The sequence below is a fragment of the Solanum pennellii genome, chromosome 3 (assembly GCF_001406875.1).
Source record: "Solanum pennellii chromosome 3, SPENNV200".
Lineage (NCBI taxonomy): Eukaryota > Viridiplantae > Streptophyta > Magnoliopsida > Solanales > Solanaceae > Solanum > Solanum pennellii.
This window is the reverse complement of record NC_028639.1, coordinates 880948-903582: the sequence shown is the minus strand read 5'-3', so window position 1 is coordinate 903582 and position 22635 is coordinate 880948. Positions and strand designations below refer to the sequence as shown.

The window sequence follows — 22635 nt, the reverse complement described above, 5'->3', positions numbered from 1 at the left end:
ACATAAGTACTTAATCATGATTAAGCTATAAATAGGTACCTAAAAGGATACATATTTTATATTCATTTGCTTAACGTGAACATAACATACGAATAATTTTTTACCAAAACTTTGCTCCAATTACTATGAATTCTTTCAATTTTTATCTTCAAGTTCATTCTGAAAATGGAAAAGTATCATATTTATTCTTATACTCTTAAAAAACGGAAAAGGATCAAAAGTGCGTTTAAACTATACGAAATAGATTACTTATATCCTCCATTACATTTTGGGATCAAAAGTACTCCCGCTGTTATCCTAGAAGACCACAAATACCCTCAAGAGTCAACACCCCAATTTTTTAGTGATGTGGCATGCCACATGGGATAATCCCTCCACCTAAGCGTTGTCAACTAAGATTCACTACAAAAGAACTTGATCTTTAGTGGCGACAAAGTTGCCACAAAATCTCAAAATATTGACACTAAAGGTTATGAGATTTTTAGTGACGACTAATAGTAAAACCTATTTTTCAACTAAAAAATATGATAATTAATTTTTGATTGCAACCTAATTTTCTAAAATAAATAACTTCCAATATTAATATTAAAAAATATTATTACGAAGAATCATGAAATTACTTTTCGATTCACATCTCCTACTATATAATGCATCATTGTCCATTTTATACATTTACATATAACATAAAAATAAAACATACACTGTCTTCAAACTCCTAGTTAATCGATATCATTTTTTCATTTTTTAAAAATAATGAAGAAAAAAACACAAAATTAGAATGTAATGTTAAAAATTTTTAGTGACGATTTTTTGGGTTTTTGTGGCGACTATTGTCGCAGCTAAAGGTCTAGTTCTTTCGTAATGAATCCTAGTTGGCAATACTTAGGTAGAAGGATTAGTCCCACGTAGCTTGTCAAGTCAATAAAAATATGGGTGTTAACACTTGAGGGTTTATGTGTCTCTTAAGATAACAGCAGGGCACTTTTTAATCCCAAAATGTAGCGAAGGGTATAAGGGTCTATTTCACATAGTTAAGGGGCAATTTTAACCCTTTTCCGCTTAAATTTTCTTTTATTTATCTTTTATCATACTTTTTAAATATATTTACTTTTAACATTTAACTTTAAACACATATTTATTATCATACAATAAAATATTTATTATCATACAATTGAATATGTATGTCACCATTTTTATTAGCCTAGGTCGACGATAAAGGAAGTTCACATGAACCACGTGAGTTATCCACAATCGACAAATCAAGTTATAATTGCTTAAGATTTACTTTTGACAATAAAAGATTGTAATAAGTAAATCTTCTAAACTAAAATTCACAATTTAAATACTTCCACTAGTTATATACTATTCTCGTTCATTTTTTAATTGTAATAATTTTTTTAAAAAAATTGGTAAGAATTTGAATTAATATTTTATGATGTATTTTTTTTTATTTTTTCATCATATTAATATATAATAAATTGAAGTTTATAATATTTTTTGTATATTTTTTAAATATCTAAATTTTTATTAAAATCTTAAATTTATATAATCTAATTTAAATTTAAAAAATAATTAAATTAACTTTAGTAACATGATAATTAAAAGTCGATTGTGAAAATAGTAACTAAATACATGCAATGCATGCGCAAAATAATTAATGCAGCAACAATATTTGAAGTTGACTACAATAATTACTTTTTATATAATAACAATATTTATTTTATCATCTTTTGAATATTATAGTGTACGAAAGATTTGATTTCATACATATCGACTATTATAATGAGATATTATTATGGATGACAATTTCTAATAGAAATGTCAGACCATATCTGTTTATAATAAATTTTAAAGTGATAAATATATTATAATTATGAACAAAATATGAGGAAATATAATATTATTATTAATATTTGCGAGTATAAAGTTGTTCCTCCCTTGAATCTTCTCTTATCCTAAGATTTATCCATGATTCAAGTGTTGTTAGTGACGTATTTTCTGGAAAATTTAGACTTAATTTCTGTAATTCGAGAGTTGTTAGTGACATATTTCTCAAATTTTAAGATGATTTGATTTAATCTCTTTATGAATATTCAATGAATTTGTGGTGAAATTTAGAGATTTTGATCTCTTTGTAATATTCCATGAATTTGTGATGGAATTTTTGAGATGTCGGGAAATATATATAACAAAAAATGACAGAAATTCCACCTTTAAGGTTTCTTATTATCATTATCCCATATTAGTTTTGCAAATTCCCAGAATCCCTTATTTTCACCATCAGATTAATGTATCAACACATCAAATTAATGTATCTCATGCATCAAATTATCGCGCATCAAATTGAGTGTATTATGTATAAAATATACATCAGATTAGTGTCTCACGTATAAAATGTACATCATATTAGTGTATCATGTATAAAATGTAATGTATCTTACTTAACAATTAATGTATATCGTACATCATATTAATGTATCAGTATTTGTATCTTTGAGGGATTTCTGTAATTATAAACTTATAATAGACAAATGATAACTTTGTCTTAAAAATATGTGATTTTTGTCATTTGCCCTATATATAATACCTTTTATATAGACATGAGATAGGGTATAGGGTTTAGTAGCCTTCAAGAATTTTAATTGGAATTGAACACACTTTGTAGACTCTCAACTTCAATTGAACACGTCTTATAATAAAATTCCACAAAATTTCAATATTTACAATATCATTACTAATTGTTATTTTATGGATTCACAAATAAATATATTTGTACACAGTGATTGCTAGTTTAATTTATGATTTAATAAAGTAATAAAATACGAATATAATAAATAAATATGTTATTTAACTTGACATCAACTCACGTATTCTAACTTTGGGTATGTATATATAAACCCTTAAACTTGTACAAAGTTCAGCAAATAGACGCACGTGGAATTCTACATTAAAATTTGTATCCTACATAGTGCCCTATGTTTATTATACCACCTAAGATTCATGAGTCTAATTGATCAACTTAATAAAAGTTTAAATGTCTCTTTATATACATCGTAAATTGAAGGACGTATATATAAAATGAGCTTAAGTTAAATAATACATTAATGTATCGATTAAAGTTCATATTTCTATTTAATAATTTACTCGTGATTTGGGTGATTTCTATAAAATTTTCTAACAAAATATTTGTTGACGTTAGTTGAGTGGTTGGTGAATATTTTCCTTTTCTGACTAAGAATAGAAATACGCGTTGACTAAGCACTGAAAATTTCTTATGCTAAATATTAATTATGGTCAAATAATTTGTTCTTAGTTTATATTTAGCTATTAAATTCAATTTCCAAATATGAAAAAAGAAGTCAATTTCACTTGGAGTTAGCAATTGATTGTCTAAATATATAAATCCATTGTTAGTTGTACTAGAAAATATATATATATATATATATATGGTCACTTCTTACTAGTTTCTTTTTGTTTCGTTTCAATTTATGTAAAGATATTTGATTGAATATATAATCTAAATATAATTAAAAAGCTTAAAATTTATGTTAAAGACATATTTTGATATTTGTATAATAATGAATCACCTTATTAAAAATAAAAAGAGAATTTAAAAGTTGAATTATTTTTTATCAAAGAAATGTGACATACTTTTTTATACAAAGCTAAAAAAAATATGTCACATAAATTAAGATAAAAATAATACTAATTTACTACTATATTAGTTTTTTCTTTTTGACCCAAAGAATTGATTCGAAATTTAACTTGACATTTATAATGAAGTTTAGTTATATTCAAATTCATACCATATGAAATTTCATTTGAAAATAACATTTTCTACTAATAATGAAAAATTACCTTCTTCAATAACGACCACAAGAAAATGATATTATATGTCCTTTTTTATACTCTTATTTATTTATTTAGAAATTAACAAATAATTTTATTTAAAAACATGAAATTATTAGGAAACAACATAGCCCACATGAGTATCAAATTATACATAGTCACCATACATGTATATCTCTTCTCACCAACCCCCCTTTCTTCCTAATTCATATTAATAATTAACTTTCCATTTGTGCATTTTGTCCTGTTTTATTTTATTTTTTTGTCTCTTAAAATTTGTGGCATTTAAAATGTGGTGATATTTGTGGTATTTTTGATGGTATTTATTATCATCTCTGTCCACTATTAGTTATCATACTCTCCAATTTCAGAATTAACTTATAAAAATTTTAACTAATATTTTACGATATATTTTTTATTATATTGAAATGCAAAAAATTGCAATGTATAATACTTTTTGTATAGTTTTTGAATATCTAAATATTTTGTTTAAAATACTGAATTAACTTTGAAATTAATAGAATTGACTTTGAAAAAGCGCAACATAACAAATAAAAGCGAATAAAGAAAATATGGTATATTTTCTTGAAAACTTATCCAATTCCGTATGTATTCATTATTAGTATTGGAATTTTAATTAATTTAATTAAAACAAGTCACTTCTAGTCAGTTAACAAAGAAACATATTTCTTATTAGAATTTGTAGGTTCGAATTTGATATCTGAATAAAAGAATTTTATTCATTTCATTATATTTTCTAATATTAAATACGATTTGAAATATATCATAATATTTAAATAGTTATGAAAAATCGTGTCATTAAAATTTATTTTTAAATATTGCAAATAATTGTTATATTTGGGCCTGCTATATATTAAACTAGTGTATCATAAAAACGGAGCAAAGAAAACAATATATACATTAACAAAATAAATAGTATTAATGTAGGGGTGAGTGCTCGATAGTTCGAATTAAATAAGAAAATTTCAGTTTAATTTATTGGATTTTTGGATTGAAGAAACTAAAATTCAAATTTAATTAAAATAATTAAGTTCGGAGTTAGTGAGTTCTTTTAAGTTCGATTTCAATAGAATTTAATAATTTCTTTTTAAATTTATATTTGTCTTAAAAATTCTCTCTGTGTGTGTTTCTTTCATCGAATTTTAAAGAAGCAAGATTAATTTATTTACCATTTTTAAAAATTTATATCTCTATTTAATAATTTACTTGCGATCTTGGTCGAATTCTATAAATTTTTTTAATATTTGTTGATATTAGTTGAACGGTTGGTGAATATTTTCCTTTATTGACTTAGAATACAAAATATGTGTTGACAAATTATAGGCAAGATAATAATTATCGATGGTCAAATAATTTAATTTTACTTTATATTTATCTATTAAATTCAATTTACAAATATGAAAAAAGAAGAAGTCAATTTCAGTTGGAGTTGTAAATTAATAGTCCAAATACATATATCCCTTTTAAGTTGTGCTAGTAAAAAAATATTACATTTTAATTTATGTAAAATATTTGACTGAATATGTAATTTAATTTAAGAAAATTTTTTGAAGTTTGTGCTCAAGACATATTTTAATTATTTGTTTGATTATGAATTATCGCATTAAAAATAAAAATAAAATTTAAAAGTTTTAAGTTATTTTTTATCATAGAAATATGACATATGTTTTTAGATTGAACTAAAAAATTTGTGTCACATAAATTAAGATAGAAATAGTATTAATTTACTACTATTCTATTAGTTTTTTCTTCCTAATACAAGGATTGTGTTCAAAATTTAGTTTGATATATATAATAAAATTTGAAATTATATTTAAATTTATGTCTCATAAGATTTTTACGTGAAAAAAACATTTCCTACCAATAATAGAAAATTACCTTCTTCAACAACGACCACAAGAAAATGATATTATATGCCATTTTTTAAAATTTATTTATTTTGAAATAAACAAATATTTTTTTATTAAAAAAACATGAAATTATTAGGAAACAACATAGCCCACATGAGAATCAAATTTTTACATAATACATATATATATCTTCTCACCAACCCCCTTTTCTTCCTAATTCATATTAATAATTATTATGAACTTAGCTTTCATCTCCTAAATATTTGTATTTTTTCATATTATAAAATGCCAAAATGGTTTAAAGTCATTTTTCTCACAATCTTATCCAATTATAGGACCCACTATATTAACTTTCCATCTCTTAAAATTTGTGGCATTTAAAATGTGGTAATATTTGTATGATATTTGTGGTAGGTAAGAATGTAAAATTTATTCGTATCGAGTGTTTTTATCAATTAATATCTATATGTATTTGAATAATTTATAATTCATTTTATTTAACTTTAATTAATTAACATATATTTTATTTCAATAAATCATATAATAATTGAAATTAAATTATTTTGGTGTAAATACATAGTGCGGATAAAAATTTTTTCGTAATTATCATGTTATATTTTCTTGAAAACTTATCTAATTCCTCAGGTATTTATTATCTGTATTGAAATTTTAATTAATTTAATTAAACGAGTTACTTAAAGTTAGTTAACGAAAAATAATAATTTTTATCATAATTTATAGATTTGAATTTGATATCAGAATAAAAGCATTTTATTCATTTTACCATAATTTATAATATTAAAATACATGATTCTAATATATATCACGATATTTAAATAGTTATTTAAAATCAAGTCATTAAATATTAAATTTATTTTTAAATATTGCAAGAAATTGTTATATTTGGGCAAGTTATTAAACTAGTGTATCATAAAAATGGAGCAAAGAAATTGCTCTTACTATATAATTAACAAAATTAATAATATAGATTTATGGTGGGTGTTCATTAGGTTCTAATTAAATACTAAAAATTAAACTCTTTATAGTAATCTCGAATTAATACATAATTCATAGGCCTTAGCGATACAACTAAAATATAAAGCTTATGAATTTAGATTAATTTAAGTCATTTATTGTGATTAAATTTTAAATTAATAATTTATATATATTTGATTATTTTAAAGATATTTATAAAATTTGAATCAAATTTCTACATTCGACAAAATCATAAAATATATCCCAGCTTCCCCAAAATATAAAGCTTATGAATTTAGATTAATTTAAGTTTTTTATGGTGATTAAATTTTAAATTAATAACTTATATATATTTAATTATTTTAAAAATATTTATAAAATTTGAATCAAATTTCTACAGACGAAATCATAAAATATATTCTAGCTTTCCCCTATCCACCAACTTTTGTCAAAGTAACCCTCCACTATTAATAGAAATTTAATATATGAATTTTAAAGATTAGAATTGTTTTTATTTTTTAGAATAAAACACTTTGCTAAACAAAGTAAAATTTGGCAACACGAATATAAATTAGGTAAATTCAAAAATAATAAATATTATAAGTCACTATAACTAATGTCGTTGGCATCAAAGGAAATGTCCTATTAAGGCCTTGTCAATTTGACATTAGTTGTTGGTGAGTCAATCAAAGTTTCTATAAATTTATTAAAATATATTTAATTTTTTATAATATTTTTATTAATAAAATAATGACAAAGAAAAGTAAAACAATTTTTTAGGTTCATTAATCCATAAGCTTTCATGACGTGGACAACATATTATTTTTTTAAAAAAAAAACTATAGTATCTGAAAGTATTGGAATATTGATTGTTTCATAGCAATAACAATGACCAAATACAAACCAATTTAATGGTTATTATATAGTTTTTTATTTTTGTAATTGTAAATATGGTTAATTCCTTCATTATTGATAAATTTTAGTTTTTGATCCTTTTGTATATAAGTAAGCATATGATTTGACTTTTAATTTATTAAAATTTGTATATTTGAATAATTCTCATATTATCTTCTATTTGTTTGTACAAATATAATGGTATCTTTCTATAAAAAAGATCATCTTTCTGTTTCACTATAAATGTCATTTTCTTCGTAATTATATTATATGATATGTTCTGCATAATAACATTTTGCTATAACAACAATATAAAGAGCTTTGAATGTATCAAAAGAACCAAAATTATTATTCGTTGATATTTGAAGGATTATAAGTGCAAATTTCCCTTTTTATTTGAAATTAATTAAAGAAAATGTCAATAGTAAAGGTTGGTGAACTCAATAATATATTTTGACCACAATATAAAAAAATAAAAAAATGTATTTATAGTGTATTTCCTAGTAGGTCCTTGATTAATTGCCATTTGGACAATTTGTGGTTGGTAGGTCACAAAATCTTCTATAAATGCAACTCCAATTTCATAAACTCCTTAGAGGATTTCAAAAAATAATTTTGAACCCTCTAAAATATCCAATAGCCAAAAATACAAAAAACCATTTTTTTTTAACTTGACATAATTTCCATGGCTTCTTCTTCTAATTCTTTAATTTGTATAATTATTTTGTTAATTACATCATTTAAACATGTTTATGGATGTTATGAGTCGATAATTAGCTTTGGCGATTCGTTAGCCGATACCGGAAACTTAATTCGCCTCTCAAAATCCAATAAAATTGTTGCTTCATCGGTTCTTCCTTATGGTGAAACCTTCTTTCATCATCCTACCGGTCGATTTTCCGATGGTCGTCTCGTTATAGATTTTATCGGTACGTATTAACAACATTTTTTGATATTTTTATCTTTTAGCTAACGTGATAGTATTAATTATATACATAAAAGAAGGTGTCCCATTATACTTTCTATACATTCCCCATATGGCTTAATGCCTATATATATATATCCCATTTCTCCATCGAATCAGTATTTTTGACATGAAATATAAATACATACGTTGAGAATCACGGAACTTCTACAAATATTAAATGTTGAATACATATATTTTAAAAGCTACTACGAATTCAGTACTGAGAACTTTATAGGTTAAATTCATCAAGTTTGAATTCTGATCAGTCTATGAACGTATAAAGGTTAAGGATTATCTTTTCTTTAGTAAAACATGCGTACACATGTATACATACGTCCTTCTGTCTCAATTTATGCAATATTATTTCATCAAGATAAACGAAAGACTTCTGAAACTTGTGATCTTATTTGCAGCGGAGGGTATGGGATTTCCACTTGTGCCACCCTATGTTGGTGTTATGAAAAACATGTCAAGTAGCAAAAATTCAATAAGAGGAGTGAATTTTGCAGTGGCAGGAACAACAGCTGTGGATATTTCATATTTAGAGAAAAGAGGAATCAAAAATCCAGCCACTAATGTTTCATTAGGAACTCAATTGGAATGGTTCAAACAAATGTTACCAATTTTGTGTGACTCACCAACAAGTAAGTACCAATAATATAATGGATTAATTTTATTTTTTTTTTGGAATTATTCAAGGTTTTTTTTTTTTTTTGGTGGCAAACCTCCAAAGTGGACCAAACAAACTAAAAGATGATATGTCATTTTCACAACCAATTTAGTTAGTTGTGGTGGAATGAAGATGATTTTTTCGTTCTAAACTAGAGGTTCAGAATTAAAATTTTGGATAAGAAAAAAAAATTATTAAAAAACGATTTTCCCCTTGACTAGATCAAACACCATAAAGATATTTTATCGTTTCCAAAAATAGCAACCAAGGGTATGGTGGGATTGAATATGATTTCTTCGCTCTTAATTAAATGTTTCGGATTTAAATGTCCGATTCAGAAAAAATCTAATACGTAGTAGAAGACATGCCATTTTCACCACCAGAGAGGTGTGATGGGATGTACATGATTATTTCATTTTTAACTAGAGATTTTGAATTTGAAAAAAATTCTAACGAAAAGAGTACGTTATCCTCTAAAATAGACTATGAGCATAATTCAAATTTGTCGGAGCCCTAATACAAATACCGAAAACAAAACAAAACAAAAAAAGATACTAATATCATTTTCATAACAAAGACGTAAAATGAATACAAGAAAAAAAAAATTCTAAGCAAGTTAAAAATAAAATAAGATGGATAAAACCTTTAACTTAAGGAGTACTACGAACAATTTATTGCTTTTTCTCTACTCAAATTATTAATTAGTGCTACTAACTTATATTACATATTAGTATAACAATTTTTTATTGAACGTTATACAAAGTCATTAATTTTGATCTCAGTAAATTTTTTTTTTATGATTTTAAATATGACATACGAATTGTGACCATAAACCTTTTGAAAGTTGCTCTAGCTCCTAAATATATCATAAATATTTTCATTAAGGATAAAATAAAAAAATTGAATGAAATTGTTTAAAATTTTAAAATATATTTATCCCCTTTTTTTTTTTTTTTGGAATAAGTGAGGCAAGAGTCATCACTCACATAAAATCACAAATAATTCAAGAGTGGACCAACCCCTATATTATTTTTAGCCTTCCATTTACTTAATGGGAAAAAAAGAATAATTAATTAGAAAAGACTTGACAAGGGTAGTTGAGAAGTTGATCCAACTTAATGTTCAATCTTTAATTAAGTAAAGAAAAGTTGTTGTTAAATTGACAAATCAAAGATGAATAGAGAAATAATAATGATCTAGTCATACCAAGTTAAATATTTCTATAGACGGATTCAATATCTAAACTTATATATCGAGATATATAAATTTATTAATTAAATCAAATACATTTTTGACTAGGATAAAATCTTATTCCCTTCATGATCAACCACTCATAAAAAGTAATCAAATCTTATCAACAAAAGTAATTATATATTTGAGTCCTACTAAAAAACCTAATTACTTGATTAGATATATGGACAATATCCTTTGTCAAGAACTAAAGAAACAAAAGAAATACATTAGTGGCCTAGTGGGGACACCATGTCAAAATGTATTTGTTTTTTGAATTTTTCTTTTTAAAAATGTAAAATAAATAGTTTTTTTGGATGATATATATTTATAAAATAGAAAACTAAAACTATTACACATATTATTTAATAACAATCTCCATCTTATCGTGAGTAGTTTCTCTAACTTGTACCAGTAGCACAAGGACAATCCTATATTCCTCATAGGTGCACTTGTTAGCTATATTCTAATTTTTGCCAGATTCTCAAGATATATATACATATACATAATCTTTTTCGTAATTGACGGATGCATATAAATGTGAGTCGCCTTTGAAGTATTTGAGCTGGAGGTCCTCTCGAGACCGTCTTGATAATAGTAATTAGGAGGGAAAATAGATATTTTTTATAAATGTAGATAAGCCATTTGATTTTATTTATATATATATATTTTCAAGTTGCCTCAATATATCATTATTATTCTAATTATTTTAAATATTAATCAGGTTGCAAAGAATATCTTGAAAATTCATTATTTTTAATGGGAGAAATTGGAGGAAATGATTATAATCATCCATTTTCTCAAGGAAAATCAGGAGAAGAAGTTAAATCACTTGTGCCTGCAGTTATTTCAGCCATTGGCCAAGGCATTAATGTAAGTATCAATTATTTTTTTTCATTAAATATTACACTTAAAAAAAATAGAATTAGTAAAAAAAAAAATTAAGAAAAATGATAATTAATTATCGCTAAATAATTAGTCATAGAATATAATTTTCTTAATGATCAATCACTAACTCTTTCCTCTTTTGAAAGACTTAGTAGTATATTATCAGATCGCGATTGTTCATATATTAATATATTCTATATATCTCGTTCGAAAATTGTTTTCCCATTATAACCATGAACAATAATTATCATGGGGTGGCCCAATAAGGCTTAACTAAGTTTCATTATCAAATCTAACATAAATAAATACAACTTGACCTAATATGGAGGGAGGTCCCCTTTTTAGGCTATACATACATTTTCACAAAATAATATAAGTCGGTAATTTTTTTGTTTAACTATAAAATTTATCTGTCTCTAAATCATTACTTTTCTAGCTATTTTTTTTTCAATTTTATTAATTGAGATTTTATTTGATTATATTTGCAGGAATTAATTGAACTTGGAGCACAAACATTGATAGTACCTGGAAATTTACCAATTGGATGTTCAGCTTCATATCTAACAATTTTTAAAGATTCAAATAAAAAAGATTATGATAATTCAACTGGTTGTATTAATTGGTTAAATGAATTTGCTGAATATCATAACCAATTACTTCAACAAGAAATTCATAAACTTCGTGAAATTCATCCTCATGCCAACATAATATATGCTGATTACTACAATGCAGCCATGCAAATTTACAAATCTCCCAAAAATTTTGGTAAGTAAATCGTCATATATTTAAGTTATATACTCTGACAATAATTTATATATATATATATATATATATATATACATACTATCAATGTATTTAACATATTTCGTCATATATTTAACTTATATACTCTGACAATAATTTTTATATACATATATATATATACATACTATCAATGTATTTAACATATTTCATCAATTTTTGTTATGTAGGTTTTACAAGTACTATTGTAGCATGTTGTGGAGGGGGAGGTGTATACAATTATGACTCAAAGAGACCATGTGGATCACCATCTTCAAATTATTGTGATACACCTTCTTCATATGTTAGTTGGGATGGTGTACATTTGACAGAGGCAGCATATAAATTAATAGCCAAAGGTTTATTACAAGGTCCATACACAATTCCCCAAATGAATTATGGACTTTATAATAAGGGAATATCAGACCAATAGTGTATATTGTGTATATATAATTTGTCCAATATACATTAGAGATTTTTATCTTGAAAAGTTGGAATTGTAACATACATGGACCAACTTGTTTGAAAGTAGTCTTGTAGTTTTAGTTTTATTCTTGATATGCAAATGCAACTTCGTTTAAGTTTTTTACAATTATTCGAATTATTATAGTCTATAGAGAGATGTACGGTTTTACGTGTATCCAGTTTTAGCTATTATTAATTTTGTATATAAGGGGAGTATTATGTATTGTAAGAATACATCGTACAAATTTATATTGATTTTACGTTTATTATCGAATTTTATATCACCTTCTCTTTTATTTAGACTTCAGGCTGACAACGTATGTGAACGTGTTGATAAGGATCGTGTTGTCGATTAAAGAACTCAAGAAACGTGAAGAATCTAACAAGAAATAAATAGAAACAAAACAAGAAACTGAAAAATAAAGATAAGATGACTTAAGAATAAAGAAAATTCAATAATATTGGTATAATTTATTTTATAAATAGTGCTATTTATAAATATTTCCCAAAAGAAAGTTAAAGGGCTGGGCCAAAAGACTGATGAGAGAGTGGGCCTATGGTGATACATATATTATACATTATTAATTATATAATATATGTGGGACATATTATATAATTAATACTAATACCTAGACATAGACAAAAAATATATAATGTGTAATGAGTTGGTATATCACTTAAGATTAGTTATCTCACTGTTTATATAGAATATCTGATAAATAAATGGTTGATAAGTTTAATAATTTTAAAATTAATTTTTTTCATAATTAAATATGATAAAATAATTTTATATTTTTCCTATAAAAATTATTCTTATCCTATCCATCAAATAATTATCTACTTTTGTCCTTTCACCTACTTCTAGTCTATATATTTAAGATTTTTCATTTACCAAACTTACTACCTGTATCATTTATCACCACCACCACCAAATAAAGTAGCATAATTTATTTTGTATACACCTAATATTTAAGTCTCATATCTAACCAAGAAAAAAAGACTAGGAAATATTTAAAACCAATTTGGTTATGATTTAAATATCGAGTAAAAAGAGTTCATCATATAATTAGAAAAATTGATCTGGTTGAGAAATCAATGTCTTACTTTATAACTTTGAGTGAACTATTGCCTGACAAATTTTTACGCGTTACTCATTCGTCTATCACTAGAAACATCGTTTTTTTCGAGTTTTCTATCTTATTTGCATGTGTAAAACATGTCGTAAATATTCATTTTGAACCATGATCAAATCGTTCATGAGATTCATAGTTGCATTACTTATAGTTTCCTTGTTCGTAGATAAAATGAATTTAAATGTTATGATAAGTTCAGAGATATCAAAAAGTCATATAGGCTATAGCCACATAAATATTAAGACATTTTGAAAATCACAGGATTTGTATTTTTTTATTTCTTTCTTAAATTTTATCTATAATTAAATAGATTCATGTAAATTAAGACAGATATAATATTTTTATTTTTTAATCCAAAATATACAACATTTATTTTCCTTTGTACCAATTATATTGATGTTTTTTATAGTTTGTTAAAAAAAGTCATATTTTTGTTTTTACAGATTATTAAACATTAAATTTCTATTTTACCGATGATGAGATAACTTATAATTGTATAAACATTCGAGACTTATTTAGACCACAATTTTTTTTTTTAAAAAATATAAATTTCGTACAATAGTTTCACCACATCCATCCCTTTTCATGCATCACCTTGTATAGAATCCAAATTTCAAACATGAAGTTTATAAATATGAACACAAGTTGACAATATCAAATATCAGAAATTAATTTATGTTTGAGAATTTTTGGTAAAATTGACTAAATTTACCAAAAAGGTCTCAATAAAAAGTGTCATGAAATAAAAAATTGGCCCCCCACTAATTTGAAATTTTGCAATCGTGTAATATTAGAGGATCTTATTCATTTTACGATAATTTTGCAGAGTTTAAAATAATATTTAAATATTTTTTATATATTTCATTTTATGTAATGGAGATTCATATTACGATGATCAAACTATTTAATTTTCTTTTTGAAAACTATACAAAATGAGCATTATTGATTATGTTAGGATGTATAAGATTTTCATTCTTACATAATAAAATTAGTTCCTTTTAATTGGTCTTACGTGATACAAATTTAAATTAATCAAAAACTTCAAAATAAGATATCCAAACACCAAAGTAAAAATCCATTTTTTCCTCTCTTATTAATAGTAGTGAAGCAAACTAAGAAAGAGCTTTATACTCTTTTTTTTTTTGTTTAGTAAAAAAAATGTCTATCTTCATGAAAATTATTATTTTGTTTTGTTCTTTGAGCTTAGTTTCATCCCATCCACAATCTTATAATGCAATATTTAGCTTTGGTGATTCACTCGCCGACACCGGAAACTTCCTTCTCTCCGGCGCCATGACTTTTCCGGTCATCGGAAAACTTCCCTATGGAGAAACGTTCTTCAAACATGCCACCGGCCGGTGCTCAAATGGAAGATTAGTTATTGACTTCTTTGGTAATGTTTCTCTTGTTATGTTTATTTCAATGTTATTATATAAAATGATGTAAGTATTTAAGGGTGTGACTTAGTATTCGATAAATTAAAATCAGAATTATGAGGTTTTAAGTTCAGATCTTAAAGAAAAGCTAAACATTGGGTCAATTTTTCTCATATGACTAAATCTTAATAGGTAGAACAACTCGGTATATGTGCTGATGAGAGATAACAAATACATGATGAAATAGTCAATCGAAACGCTCAAAAGCTAATATGACACTATTTTCATAAATTAAAAAAAAAGTATGAAATGGGAGAGGGGGGAGTACATGATCCAAAGAGGGGTGATTTAGTTGTTAATGAATTCTTGGAAGAAAATCATGATCATAGCGAACACAAAAAAACACTAGGTCAATTTTTTCTTATATGCCTAAATTTTGATAGGTAGATATATTCAGTATTTGTGTTGATGATAAGTAACAAATACTTTATGGAATTATCGATTGAGACAATAGGGCATTGCTCATATAGTAAGCACTATTACGAATGAAGTTAAAGGGTGTTTTGGATGAAATTTTTTTGCCAGAAAATTATAATGAATATTAATTTATTTATTTTTATGTATATATTATAGATATTAATTAATCCTTTAAATTTCTTCATATATTTTATATTATACAACTTTTAAGTGAAAGTTCTGATTCTACCGCTATCACATATAGCTGAGGCATATGGATTGCCATTGCTTCCACCTTATTTGGCATTGAAAAAGGGCATAAAAGCAGAAAATGGAGTGAATTTTGCTTTTGCTGGAGCTACTGCTATTGCTGCTGAATATTTCTATAGTAAAAATATTAAAATTTTATGGACAAATATTTCTTTAACTCACCAATTGGGATGGTTCAAAGAAGTGAAGGCTAACATTTGTGCCACAAGAAAAGGTATTGTTGTCATAATTATTCTTAATTTATCATATGTTCTTTCGTCTTATTTTATGTGATGACATTTTAGATATGTAAGTGAAATTAAGGCATGAATTATCGTAAAATTTCATTTTAGATGAGTGATAACAAGAATTTCAGGTGTCTTATAATTTTGATGAAAGGTTTCAATCAGATAATATTGTAGAAGTAAAATTTTGGTTCAGAATTCTAGAAACACAAATTATTAGATTTTTAATAAATTATTTATATTTATATATATATTAAATTAATTTTTAAACACACATATATATATTTCCTCTGTCACTTTTAAATTGACACATCTATTAAGAAAATAATTATAATTGACAATAAATTTACCATTTTACTCATATTAATTATGAAGTGAATTAATTAAAAAATTAAAATTTTCAAATAGTTTTATACTTTTCAAAATTAATTGAGGATATAATAAATAAAACAATAATTTATCCTTTTATTTTGACTAACTAATTAGGGACAACTAAGATGAAAAAATGGAGAATAAGCCTAAAAAGGCATGCAAACTCTACTTTTGGATTTCTTTTTTCTTTTTTTAATAAAGATCATAGTGTTTCTTAATTACTTTCCTTTTTTTTTCTTTAAATTTTAATATTTTTATTTTTTGTTATGCAGATTGTAGAGAATATTTTAAAAAATCACTCTTTATAGTTGGAGAAATTGGAGGAAATGACTATAACTACCCCTCCTTTCTTGGTGGAAGCATTAAACAACTTAAAGTTCTTGTACCACTAGTTGTTGAAACCATAATTGAAGCAACAAGTGTAAGCTTTGACTCTATTTTTTCAAATTTCTCATCGTCTTTTTTTTTCAAGTTTAGTTTTGAGTAGACATAACACATGAATGCACACTTAAACTAATTTTGATTCGGTAAGTGGATATTTTAACTTTGAGTATACATATATTTAGACATCTAGACTCGTCTATACGGTATGGGTTGAACAGTTCAAATTTATCCGTAGATAAAGTGTCTAGCGGTCTTTTATTAAAAATAAAAAGATATCAGTAGGATAATTACATACTGGGCTAGACCTTACCTCACTGATCCTAATGAAGTAAGCATGAAGAAATAAGAGCCAGAGAACTAAGTATGTATTTTGTGTGATCACCAGAGTTGATAATACATTGTATGATGATATTATAAATGAGGATGCTTAAATAATGTAAAAAAATATATGACAATCAAGAAGAAGGTTGAGTTATCAGCCTCAAACATTCTATTACGTAAACATGAATTAAAATAGATTGACTGTCCATCAAAAGTAACTTGAAGTATTTCTCTTGTTTACTTCTTCAAACATATCCAACAATATTTGATAATTCATACCTTATTTATGCGTATTTATTGGATCTTGCTGAACCTATTGATACTGTCATTGTTGCCTCGCTAGGTACATGCCTTGGAACAAACTCCTCAGTCACTTTACCGTCCCAACTATGTTGCCTTCGATGTGTCTTCTTTTTACTTTTATTGTTTCCACTTTTTTGTTGCCTAGTCACATAAACTATATTGATACATCCCTTTCATAATTTGTTCTTAGGCATTGATAGAAGAAGGGGCAGTTGAATTGATAGTGCCTGGGAATCTCCCAATTGGTTGCTCAGCAGTGTTCTTAACCATATTTGGGACTACAAACAAAGATGCATATGACAAATATGGATGTTTAAAAGCCTATAATGCCTTCTCCAAATATCATAATGCTAAGTTAAAACTAGGAATTGAGAATTTAAGAAAAGAATATCCTCATGCAAAGATCATATATGCTGATTACTATGGAGTTGCCAAGAGATTGATTCATTCCCCAAAGCATTATGGTAAGTTCATTTTGAACTTTAGATTATTGTTTTTTAAAGAATTACCCAATCTTTGAGAATTTTTTTAATAGTGGATACTACTAAGTTTTGAATATTGAATGGTTATATATAATCTTTGATATATATAACCATCAAGGATTATAGTGTGATGGGCATGATCCTTCCGTCCTTAATTAAATATCTCGAACCTGAATCCTAGAAAAGGAAAAAGTAATCATGATAGAGTGTGTTTCCTCATTCAAAATGTGTGTTAGAGAGAGAGAGAGCATATATGTGTCTTAGACAAAAGGGAATTTAAGACTTAAATTTGATAGATTCAGAATTTTTAACTTTTTAAAAGTGAAGTTATTTACCTTTGAGATTAGGATTCATGATATAATATTTTTTAAAACTTTAGTCCTTTTGAAAATATATATATATTCATATATTTTGTATCGAAAATACTTGATTTTGTCAAACGACATGTCGCTTTGACTTTTGAAAAACACTCAAAACAAAGACCCATATATACCCTTGCTGTTGTACAAAAGTGATGCATATATACCCTCGCCCGTTGAACAAAACTTTGATTTCTTCTAATTTTGACAGGATTTTCCAATACACTAGTAGCATGTTGTGGAGGTGGAGGTCCATACAACTTCAACAATTCAGCAAGATGTGGTCATATTGGCTCTAAGTCATGTTTGGATGCTTCAAGTTTTACAAATTGGGATGGAATTCACTTAACAGAGGCAGCTTATCACCACATAGCAAAAGGATTACTCAATGGACCATTCACTTCACCATCTCTCTCATTTCCTCCCATCAAACAAATTTAAACCGAGTACATAACGTCGTGGAATATACTGAGTACGTTATTTTTGTCATAATAATAATATGTAAGATTTTTTATTTCCATCGGAGTATAGTTGGTTATTTGGGATTTTTCTATAGAAGTACTCATTAAGAAATATTTTCATCTCTAATACAAGGATAGGTAGTAGTTTTTCCTTTCCTTGTTAATCATCATATGTGCCTTTTTATTTGTCGTTACGTTGATTCTCTTCTTAGCTATTCTCAGTCATGAACCTGGTCCCTTGACTCGTAGTGAACTCACACAAGTCATCAAATACAAATATATTGAACTTTAAATTCTATAGTATACATCATATTGTTAAAGAAATGAATAGAAATAAATTGTTTACATAAGACCTAATGAATGAGATTGACAAAAACTATAGTAATAAGCTAAATATTCCACAAATAAAATTGAATTGAATTTCAAGAATCCCAAATAGGACCAAATGCTGGAATTCCAGATTTTTTGCAAGCATTAACCACATCTCTACTCCCTTGTGGATTGCTAGTAACAATAACAACTTCAGCTCTCCATTTTCGCGCTGCCTCAACGCTCATTTCTGATACATTTGGACGTCCTAACAAGGCTGTATCGTGTATAATCACTTTCTCTTTCGAATACCCACTCAACATCTCTTTTATTTCCTTACCAAAATTTTGTTCCACCCCTTTTGTCACCCATAGAAAACACACGTTAGCCGCGCTAGGTTGCAAAAGGAACGATAAAAATACACATATTCCAGACCCCGTTGCAACCACTAGAACCCTATTATACATGTTTACTAAATAAGGTAACCCCGCGAAATGAACTTGTCTTACCCATAAATGGCTAGGGGGGTTCGATACTAAGGTTTTCGTGAAGTCACCAACTGCCCCTGCTAACATCATGTGTTCGTCCTTCCCATCTGAAATTATCCCAAACGCGTGCCATTCAGAGAGTGGAGAAGGACTAATTCGTCCTAATATTCCTGCTTTGACTCCTCCCTCGAATTTTATAATCGTTGCATGTCCTGATGGAGACGTGACCTTAACTGGGACACGTCTCACAGTCATCCAAGGGATGACTATTAACAACGTAATACCTAACGTGAACAAAAACTCTTGTTGTTTGATGAGTTTAGAGCCAATCCCCGCGTTGTTGTAAGATTTAGTTTTAGGATCATAAGAAACCGTTAAGGTAATGAAAATCCAAAGAAGTGACAATGCTATCCATCCAACGAAACGATGAACCCTCTCGAAGAGATTATGATGGAGATGTCGAATGAGAGGGAATGCAGCGAGAGAGGAGAGGGAGAGAAGTGAAAGGATTGCAAAAGCAACTATAACAATTTCAGGGGAAGTGTTTTTTTTGTCATTCAACGTTAGGATTAACGCGTAAATTAGCCATGCAATTGATGAAATTGCACAACCACTATGGATTCCACCTAGTGACTGGAGTAAAGACGTAACAATAGTCTTGATTCGCGTAGGAATCCAAGACCACCCTAAGCAATTCACCGCGAGCCAAAATACAACTCTTAAAAATGCTTCGCTTCGACAGAGTGTCAAAGCAAAGATGTTGCCTATTGAAAATAGGACAGCTTTTTTTCTTGCGTATGGGAAATTTCCCGTACTAGCAAGAATTAAAATAGTCATATTTATAATAAAAGATAGCGCGAATAATTGCTTGTATACTGTAAACAACCCTTGATCAAGAAGGATAATGGATAATCGCGATGAAAAATTATTATTTTTTTCGCGTTTGCTTAGGGTTTTTGGAGGTAGAAATGGTAAGGGTGATGAACCCTTTTGAGGAATTTGTGTGTCATAACAACCTTTTTCAATGTAAGACAGAGTATCAACTTCTTCATCTTCGTCTTCATCTTCATTTGCGTCTATATCTAGATCACAAAAATGACTACTAGTACGACTCATTGATCGTTGAATGAAAGATGAAGACGATGGAACGATTTTTTTACTAATATTTTCCCATGGTAACCAAAATCTATTGCTACCATGGGAATTAGCTTCACTAGTAGGTGGCTTAGGGACGGAAAATGGATCGTTACGAGGTTTTATTTCGAAAGCTACACCTCTACAACTTGAAAATCTCTCGAACTTTTCTTCAGTTTTCATTTATTTTCTATCGCGAAAAAAAAGAAGGAAATTTTATATGAAAAAATAAAATAATATGAGGTATGGATGAAGAATTTAAGTTAGGATATATGGAATAATGTAATTGAGTTAATGTATTTATAGTCCAATTTATGGCTAGGAGTAGACATTCAAAGTCCAATTGTGATTTTTTTTATTATTATTATTTATATAAGATTAAAAAAATAGGTGCATTATGTCTCACTTCATATTTTTTTTATAACTTCAATATATATAAACCAATCGTGCGTCAACGTTGTGGAGGACAACTCTCCGCTTTTAATTAGAGTCTCATGTTCCTGATTTGGCTATAGAAAAAATCTTCTTGAAAATAAAGATCGTCATTTTTATATGTGCGATATAGTCTGCATTGTGTAAATTTAGATTAACCAATTGAATTTCAATATCGAACATCAAATGATCAATATTTTTGTAAAAAAACAATTCTCCATATATAGGGTTTGACGTTCTTTAAGTTTATATTATTTGTCTTTTTTCTATTTAACAAGATCATTTTTCTTTTACTAAGTGATTGCTCCCAATGTTCTTTTATCTTTTCTATTTGGGTGCATTCAAGTGAACGGCTACTTGAAGAAAAAACTAATGTATTAATAGTAAATAAATATTTATTTGTTGTAACAGGTAATACATGTGAAATTTTGAAAATTATATGTATAAGTTTTACATATTAATGAGATTTATTTATAAATAATATCATTTGTTTATGTGTATATAATAATATAAGAAATATGCCTATTACATATTCTTTTGGTCAAACTTATTATATCAAATTTATTTATTATAATTTTACTTTTTCATTATGATTTGTAGACTATAATAGTTGAGCAGAATTTATCATGTAACACATTCAAAGGGCACATATTATAAACATTTCTTGTAAACCAAATTTATAATATTTATATTGATAATGAATACAATGTAGATTTAGCCTACTTTGGCTTGGTGGGAAAAACAATAAGATAGGTCGATGTTAGCAAAACAATTCAACATCTTTTATGTCTTATATTGAGTTAAATTAAATTAATATTTTGAAATTAAAAATTATAGAAAAAAATATTTATTATGTTATATTTTTTCATATTAAGATGTAGCTTAAAGTTTTGATCTTATACCAGCAATCATTGACATAGTCAAATTCTCAACTCAATAATGATTGTGCAATTATTAAACATATCATACAAGCATCATAAATATATTCAAAAAATCAACACAATAAATATATATATATATATTCAAATTAATTGGTCAACTCAAAGATCTATCATTATGCAATTAACAAACATATCATAAAAAATATTCAAACATTCAACTCAATTAATAATTATATTAAGTACGTACCTACATAAATTAAATTGTATAGAGATAGTTGAAATTCTTATATGACTGCAATCTTAACTAAATTCTAGAATTTAAATCTTCGAAAATAGAAAAATCATATTAAAAGTGTCGCGCCCCTAAAATGAATATCGCTATACACAAATCCAGATTTAATTATACTATACATATATGAAATATATATTGACTGAAAAATAATAAAAAGATGTATATTAAGTCAAACTAAAGCTGCTATATATAGTGCCAAATTATTCATCAAATAAATCTAATCAAAGTTTTAATAAAAGTCCATTCAAAATTCAACAAGTCATTTTTAATGATACCACTTGTACCCCTTGAATTTGTGTTCCTAATATATAGATGGACCAGGTCGACATATAGGTTGATTGAAAATAATTTTATTTTTTAAAAAAAATA

General features: G+C 26.4%; 3 protein-coding genes across 4 annotated transcripts; 2 read left to right on the top strand and 1 right to left on the bottom strand.

Annotated features, from left to right (window-relative positions):
- The first annotated feature begins 8176 nt into the window (after nucleotides 1-8176).
- On the top strand, nucleotides 8177-12855 carry LOC107012185 (GDSL esterase/lipase At1g28590-like). Its single transcript, XM_015211953.2, has 5 exons — nucleotides 8177-8518; nucleotides 8970-9200; nucleotides 11181-11329; nucleotides 11833-12109; nucleotides 12316-12855. Exons 1-5 carry the CDS (start codon nucleotides 8275-8277, stop codon nucleotides 12555-12557), a joined length of 1143 nt encoding a protein of 380 aa, XP_015067439.1. The 5' UTR covers nucleotides 8177-8274; the 3' UTR covers nucleotides 12558-12855.
- A 1860-nt stretch (nucleotides 12856-14715) lies between these two features.
- Nucleotides 14716-18897, top strand: LOC107012186 (GDSL esterase/lipase At5g45910-like). 2 transcript variants are annotated; one of them, XM_027915314.1, is made up of 6 exons: nucleotides 14716-15115; nucleotides 15820-16038; nucleotides 16693-16841; nucleotides 17469-17528; nucleotides 17619-17892; nucleotides 18481-18897. In XM_027915314.1, exons 1-6 carry the CDS (start codon nucleotides 14881-14883, stop codon nucleotides 18708-18710), a joined length of 1167 nt encoding a protein of 388 aa, XP_027771115.1. In that variant the 5' UTR covers nucleotides 14716-14880; the 3' UTR covers nucleotides 18711-18897. The 2 variants fall into 2 exon arrangements, with proteins under 2 accessions (XP_027771115.1, XP_015067440.1); XM_015211954.1 differs by lacking the exon at nucleotides 17469-17528 and having other exon boundaries at nucleotides 14856-15115.
- Nucleotides 18898-19003: 106 nt separating this feature from the next.
- Nucleotides 19004-20907, bottom strand: LOC107013087 (adenylate-forming reductase 06235). The gene has a single exon (XM_015213074.2). It carries the CDS (start codon nucleotides 20842-20844, stop codon nucleotides 19153-19155), a length of 1692 nt encoding a protein of 563 aa, XP_015068560.1. The 5' UTR covers nucleotides 20845-20907; the 3' UTR covers nucleotides 19004-19152.
- Nucleotides 20908-22635: the final 1728 nt, after the last annotated feature.